Genomic DNA, 8,028 nt, shown 5'->3' on the forward strand with positions numbered 1-8,028 from the left:
GTGAGCTGACCTCAGCTCTAGGTCCACCTACAATAAGTTAGCTGCTATTTTCATTTTTACTGGGTTGTTTTTGTTTTCAGGAATTGACCCATCTTAAAACCCATCATGTTTTCTTGATTCTACAATCACAACTGTTGCTTTCATAGGAGTACCAAGCATTAGCATTAAATATAATTTTAAAAAAAAACTAGACTCAATTCTTAAAACCTGTCTGATTGGGAGTTGTTTAAAGTTGACAAACTTAACTGAAACTTTATTTTTTTTTTATTACATGGTCTAATTATTTTAGTCCTTTTTATGAAAATTTTGAAAACTACACTACACTTTGTACATTGTAATGTTCAGTCTTGTTTAATAAACACTTATGGCAGTTTTTCCAAGTCTTCATTTGTTTTTTCCTTCCTGTAAATGTTTCAATAATTACCGTACCGTGGACATCATACTGAAATACCACAGTACTGTGAATATTTGATACCGTTACATCCCTAATACCCACATGTTTCAACAAAATCCACACTCAAACTTTAATGTTTGCTTGACGAAGGCCCCAGCTGTGCATCTGTCTGACCCTAATCTGTTGCTTTCTCAATTCGTTCTTATTTAACAGTTATGTAGGTGACATCTTAACAAAAATGTTAAGTTAGGAAGTTGTACTGAACATGCACTAAGGATATACAATAAAGTCTCGATACAAAGAATTTTTTTTGTAAAACAAAACAAAAAGTTATTAGCATGTGGTCTTATTAAATACAAGCACATATTATATGCACATTTATTCCTGTCACAGACTGAGATACATTACATTTATTGTGATTTACAGTGTTAAGTATGACAACATGGTAACATATTACATTGCAGTATACTGCATTTTGAATAAACCTTTATTATATGTAAAAGTTGTGGCTGTTTTGAATTTGGTTAAATGCATTTTATCTTGATGTACAGGTTGCTGTGTCAAATTTGACTGCTAGAACTATGTACACATGCCAAACTTGCATTAGGGGTGATGCCAGAAATGTTCAAGGGGGTGGACAAAGCATAATGTAAATAAGCTGTAAACCAAGTTACCTTGATGCCGCCCAGACATTTTAAAAGGGAAAATTATAAAACAACTTATAATAACTGCGGCTCATCTACCAGGTGGGGCATGTCCTATCAAAATATTAACCCACTTGAAAACATAAAACTCTATATAAAATGAATTAAACCTAATTTGTTCACTCATAAATGTGTCTAGTATTATTCAATAAAAATATGTTCAGAGTTTCTAGTCTATTTTAAGCAGTGGTGTAGTGGTGCCTGGAGAAGTAAGGTACACACTTTATATGTCCAAATTTCATTTATTTATTTATTTTAGTTGGCCCACTTAAGGTTGAATGTCCTATGTTATAAACAGTGACATGTAAGAATAGCCTTGCATATTTAGTTTACTTCAAAATGAGCCCAATATTGTCACTTTAACTTCTGCTGCTTGACTTCTTAGGATCATCATGAAATTAATATTATTAATCAATGTTTAGAATTTAGAAGTGGGTATACTCCATGCCATCTAATAAAGAAATAAGTGGATATACTCCATATACCTGTGTATACCCTGCACTGTCTACATGAGCCATATAGTCAGATTTGAGTCTGGACATCTAGCCTTTTTAATCAAAGGTAGTCACACAGCCTAGCCTATGATATGACTCAGGTAATATACACCTGCCTTCTTTCTTTAATTTATTTTAAATGCCACACCAGCTTCTAAGGATATCCCAGCTAAAAAATGTTGGTTCCCAAAATGTTTTCCTAACGTTAGAGAAACGTTATTTTTAGGTTTGTTTAACGTTACCCTAACGTTAGGGGAACGTTATTCTAACGTTAGGGGAATGTAAAAGGAACAGTATGTAAGAAATTAAATAAATTAATCATAAAATGGCCCTAATATGTCACTAGACAGTAAGAAATTATTTTCATTTCAAATACATATATCACCCATAACAGTAGTCTGGCCAGAATATGGTCATTTAAAAGTGGAGCTGCAGCCCTCAACTGATGTTTATGTTGTCATGTTGTGTATTAGCCACCAGTACCAGTTTTAGCCACAAGTTTTGTGATTGCAATATCAGTTTTGGCCACAATCCTACATACTGTTCCTTTAAACGAACCTAAAAATAACGTTCTATTTCTGTAAAAAAAACTTTTCTGGCTAACCAAAAACAAACCTTGGAAAATAACGTTATGGGAACCGAAAGCTAACGTTGGGGGAACGTTACTCTAACATTGGGGAAAGTTATTCTAACGTTGGGGAACGTTAAAACTAACGTAAAAATAACGTTCTATTTCTGTAAAGAAAACTGTCCTGGCTAACCAAAAACAAACCTTGAAAAATAATATTCTAGAAACCAAAAACTAACATTATGGGAACGTTTTGGGAACCAAAAATTGTTTGCTGGGAGTATGCACAGTTGACATGGAGCAAAAACAGTTTAATGATCTACAGGACAGTGCGCATTGCCACAGCTCCTTTCACGCACTGAAAGAGCGCGCAGAGCTCAAAACTCCAGCTGCAGTGAAGTAGCATGGCTTACTAAAGTACAGCACGTCTATTAGTAGATTCCATGTTGTGTTTTTATCTATCATGGCCCAGTTCCCCAAAACGTTCTTATCGCTAAGAAGTTCTTAACCTATTCCTTAACCTCTCTCTTAACTCTATGGCACGATTCCCGACACGTTCTTACGCTAAGTAAATCTTCTGTAAGTCACACTTTCGTAAGGTTGGTCTGAACCATTCGTAAGCTCTCTCTTAGCGTTGTTTGAGCGCAAGACACTAGGTGCCGCCACTGTCACAAGTCAAACTATGGTATGTTGAAAATGTTGTGGCTCAACAATGATTTTATGTTATGGACATTTTAAGACTAATAATAAAATATGTTTGCAATAAATGCATGCCTCCCTGCTGAAAAAAAAAAACAATAAAACCATTACAGAAAATTATAATGGTTTCCATTAAAATACCAATAGGAACCATTTGCTTTTACCATAAAACCACTACACTGCAGTGTGTTTTGGGTTATATTCCATTAGAACCAATACACATTCCATTAGAACCAATACATAGAATCAATAGAACCAATGCATACCATTAAAGACCAACAAAGGGGAGGGAGACTTTTTTTGTCAATACATTGACTGTGTAGTGCTTTGTTGGTTGTTTATAAAGTGGTGTTCATCTGCAGAAATCGCCTATTAATGTTCATTTTACACTTACCATTAATCTAAAAGTGTATTACATAATTTTAAGAAATCGTTAAACCCATGGCAAAGAAGCGGCATAAGTGGCACAACGGGATAAGGAAGGTGGATGATTAGCGAGGGATACCCGGTTCGTCTACCCGTATTACTGACAATTTAATAATTTTATTAATAGTCTATATTTTACAGATAACTTAAACTTTGTTAAAATAAATGTTACTGGAATAATTTGAATAATGTTCCATTTGTATAGAACGTGTTGTCTTTCTTAACGCCGTAATGCACCTTCGCGTGAAGTGGAAAATCGATCCCTGAGCAATCGATCCCAAATAATTCAGCACCTTTACTTGGGACAGCGCCTTTGTTACGTTGCACTGAGCGTGTTAAGAAGCTTCCTAAGAGACACTTCGGGGAACACACTTAGGAACATAAACAACTTTGGTAAGATTTATCTTTTTGAGCCTTCTTAGCGGGCTAAGAGTGAGCGCTATTGGGGAACCAGGCCCATATCTATATAAAATATGTAAAACACATTTCCATATAAGGAGGAATAAAATATCAAAAAAAAATTTTTTTCAATTGTCTATTGAAATATTATATGAATGTACTATAACATAGGTTATTTTAAATACAAATACCTCAACACATTACACATTGTTTTTACATAACATTGAATTTTATCAAATATAAAAAAAACTAATGACTTCAACATAATAAAGAAGACTTATAACAGATATTTGATTAAAATGAATAAACTTTTAATTTACTTTAGGTTAACAGATCTTACCACAGCAGTTAGCCGCCTCTCCATTATTTATATTTATATATATTAGTTCTCATATATAAGTTATTAAATAAAGAAAAAAATAGAAATCGCTAGAATAAATGTTAGACTGAGGAAAACCTATTGACAAATAAATTAACATTTCTTTCACTTTAGGTTAACAGATCAGTTTAACATTGGCCGAACAGCTCTCAGTTTTTACAACAATCAAAATCTTCTAACATCACATTCTCTTTATGGAAATCATTAAAATATGTTTTCGTTTTCACATATTTAAGTTACTAATGAAGAAAGAAAAGAGAAACCTTAAAGATCTTACCACAGTTAGACAGCTATCCGTTGTTACAACAATAAAAAGTTTCTAACATCGTATTCTCCTCAAATCGAAAGGAAATCATTCATATATAATTTTTTTTCTCATATATTGTAGTTACTAAATCAAGAAAGAGAAAAAAGAAATGCTAATATAATGTAAGGCTCTGTAGTAAAAACGAGTAAAAATTTAATAATTTTTTTATTAATTTGCAAGTTTTTTAACATAAGAAAGCGGGTACTTGTGATGAGCGTGGGGTAAGCGCGTGCAGAGGAGCACGTACATACCAGACGTGCACACTTAAGGAATAATGGGTTTAATTATGCTTTCACTTCATTTCCTAAAAAAAACATAACCAAAAATTAACCATTAGAGAACGTTCTGTATACGTTCTTTTTAGGTTAGTAAAAAAATTATCATTCTGCAACGTTATGGGAACATTATTTTATGGTTCCAAACAATAAACCCAAAAATAACCATTAACGAACATTCTGTATAAGTTATTTTTAGGTTATTTAAAAATAACCACCCTGCAACATTATGGGAATGTTATTTTATGATTAAAAAATAACCAAAAATAACCATTAGAGAACGTGTATAAGTTATTTTTAGGTTATTTAAAAATAAACATCCTGCAATGTTATGAGAACGTTATTTTATGATTGTAAAAATAAAACCTAAAAAGAATGTTCACAGAACCCAAAAAAAAAAACAAACAAACAAAAAGATAACCAAAAACTAACAGTATGGTAATATTCTGTGATTGCTGGGAAGGCCTATAACTAAAGAAATGTTGTTCTGACCTACTTGTAAATTTGCATGTAATATCTATGTTGAAGTTATCATTTTAGTCTATTACAGCAGTCACATTATATATATAAAATATCCCATAACCAGCTATTAGTTATAGTTAGTGGTTATTATAAGCTTACTGGTGGGAAATAACATCTGAACCGGTGGGCCTGTTTGTCTCATGACCCTAAAGGTCTGTGAGGATTATGAATTTTGCCTCTATAATCACAGATTTATGTAAACCGTTCTTTAGTTATTTACATTTATTTGAGGGCGTATTTTCGCCTAGTTTATTTGAGAAGTTCAAACACTATCAGAGTGATTGGGTGTGTATGTGAACAAATCAATGTGATCTTAGACCATCCTAAAAGGACCCAAAACCAACCGTAGGTGGAAGTGTGAGTAAGCGTGATTTAAAAGGAGAGATGTCAATTATGCGACCACTCACCTTCATCTGCCTTCTTAAAAACCTTCTGTTGCATGCAGCAGGGTAACATGAATGTCCAAGCTGCATATGTGACAGACCAACTAAGCAATACGATGGCATTTGAGAGGGCTGTGTGTCATCGCGCACCAAACGATTCCGAATAAAAACCGCAGACTTAACATTACGATGGATTCCAGAGAGCGCTTTACTTCCTGCTTTGTTCAAGACAATTGCATCCTAATGACGAAAGTGCGCTCAAGCTCGGATCAATAAAAGTACAGTGTGAGTGCATGCTTCTGGGTGAGTAGGGAGGGGGGACGATCACGCTGGGGCATGGTTTGGTTTGGATAATGTGAGTTTGCCTTAAGTGAACTTGTTTTTTTTTTTTTTAAAGAACTGTGTGTGAAAAGGAATTGAAGAGCATTCATCAGATCCATTCCCACCAAAGGTGAGCCTAATTGGACAATTTAAAATGTATCCACTGCTGTTCCACTATCATGAAATACATCTGTGAAAAAACCTGATGTAAACCTGCCATGTTTGCATGACCATGTCAAAAGAATGGACCAACACCCACAAGTCTAGTTGAGAAACAAGCATATCAGCCCTAACAGGAACTAAGCTATCAGTATCGGTGACAAGGACACTCCTGTCAACTTCTCTGTCACTTTTTCAATAAGCTTTTATTGTATACCTGGGTAATTACATGTATGCATCTGTGTTTAGTTCAGTTTTATCTGTGTGATACAGTACATGCACTAACCATATTGGACTGATAGTGTGTACGGAAGAATATGAAAGAAAAAATCAGAGAATTGCCTCCAGATGATTAGTATAAACAGTTCTGTCCTCCTGGTTTTTAAATTTGGAGTACTAATTACAGATTAAATCAATAAGTTGTTTAAAACATAACTTTTCATTAAACAGGCGCGACATACACAACATAATTACATATTAATTTTGTTGAAACAGAATATCAGGGTTTATATACACTGGTAATCTGAAATACATTATCTGAATTTTAGTTACCTGCTTCTACTCAAAACTGATCTTAGACATACCTGAACACAAACAGAACAAATCAAAATGGCCTGGAGTACATAAGCACCAATGACACTTACTTGCTTATTTTGGAATCATCTTTCATCGTGCTTCCTTTCTTCCCAAACATCCTGAACGTTTTTGTGAGTTTCCTCTTCTTCTGCCAGTGTGTGAGTGTCTGTCTCACTTTTTCATTAACCCCCACAAAATCTGTCACATACACTCTATCCTTGCCTCTTTAGAACTGCCACACAGAGATCAAGTAAAGCTGTTCTTCTTTCTCCACTCCACCCTTAGTTGCATGTGTTGGGCAACACCCTTACCTCCTTCTGCAGAACCGGGTCGACCAGTTTCACGTTCCCATTCTTCATAATCACAAAGTTACACTTATGTCTCTGTTATTAATGTCAAAAAAATTGTCTAGTTGCTTGTTAATAAGGGTATGAGTATGTAAACATCTTTTAACAATATGTGACCACAGTAATGGCACTTTACTGACTCAAACTGAGTCAAATCGAGACCCAAATAACCTTTCAAATAGTGCAAGGGAGAACTATAAACCATAACAACATCTGATGGACCTAAAAAATTCTCTTATCAACCCTAATTGATTTAGTGTTTGATGTGTTAATTCAACATGAAAATTGTTACAGTTATGAAGGACACTTGATATTGTTGAAGAGTAGCCTACTTATTTTTAGCAGAAATCAATAAGTATTATTTTACTGTTTTTGCTTTGTTGGACATGTAACAACCTTAAAAGCATCTGAACCTACAAATTTCACTTATCAATCCTAATGGATTTAGTATTTGATGTGTTAATACAACATGAATATTGTTACAGTTATAAAGGACATTTGATATTGCTGAAGAGTAGCCTACCTATTTTTTTTTTTTAGCAGAAATCAGTATAATTTTACTGTTTCTGCTTTGTTGAACGTGTCTGTGGATTTGAGATGGTGTGGAATGTAGCCAGGCCGCTTTTTCTCAGCAGGGTTGTGGTAGTTAGTCCACATTTCTAACATGCAGTGTCACATGGTAGGGTGGAACAGAGATTCAGGCATAATGGCTTACTAGGCAGTCACTCCCTCTTTTTCTCTACCACCCATTCCCAGTTACCTTATCATTGTCTAAGTTTGTGTCTCTACTGTGATTCCGTCACTATTTTTCATTATACAATAACCTTTTGTGACTGTCACCAAAAAATAAGCAAATTCTACATTCTTTTTTTCATGTCATTGAAGGTATTGTTGTTTAGAGTAGGATAGCCTAACTGCAGCACACAGACTCATAATATGATATATTCTGTAAATGTTGTCCCAAAGATTTATCCTAATACAAATATGTCACAAGAAAACCATTTTACATTGCATAATGTACCTAATTTACCGACTCCCAGCATGTATATTTCAGCATGAATACAAAAACTTGATC

At 34.2% G+C, this 8,028-nt stretch overlaps 1 protein-coding gene across 1 annotated transcript in view; it reads right to left on the reverse strand.

The window, feature by feature from the left end:
- The window catches only part of evpla (envoplakin a), a 207,533-nt gene extending 200,666 nt beyond the window's left edge, over positions 1-6,867 (reverse strand). The window contains exon 1 of the mRNA XM_065239961.2: positions 6,675-6,867. Coding sequence (XP_065096033.1) covers positions 6,675-6,724 — 50 coding nt within the window. The 5' untranslated portion in view covers positions 6,725-6,867. The remainder of the gene's footprint in view (positions 1-6,674) is intronic.
- Positions 6,868-8,028: the final 1,161 nt, after the last annotated feature.

Source organism: Paramisgurnus dabryanus, chromosome 7, assembly GCF_030506205.2.
Source record: "Paramisgurnus dabryanus chromosome 7, PD_genome_1.1, whole genome shotgun sequence".
NCBI classification, from domain to species: Eukaryota; Metazoa; Chordata; class Actinopteri; order Cypriniformes; family Cobitidae; genus Paramisgurnus; species Paramisgurnus dabryanus.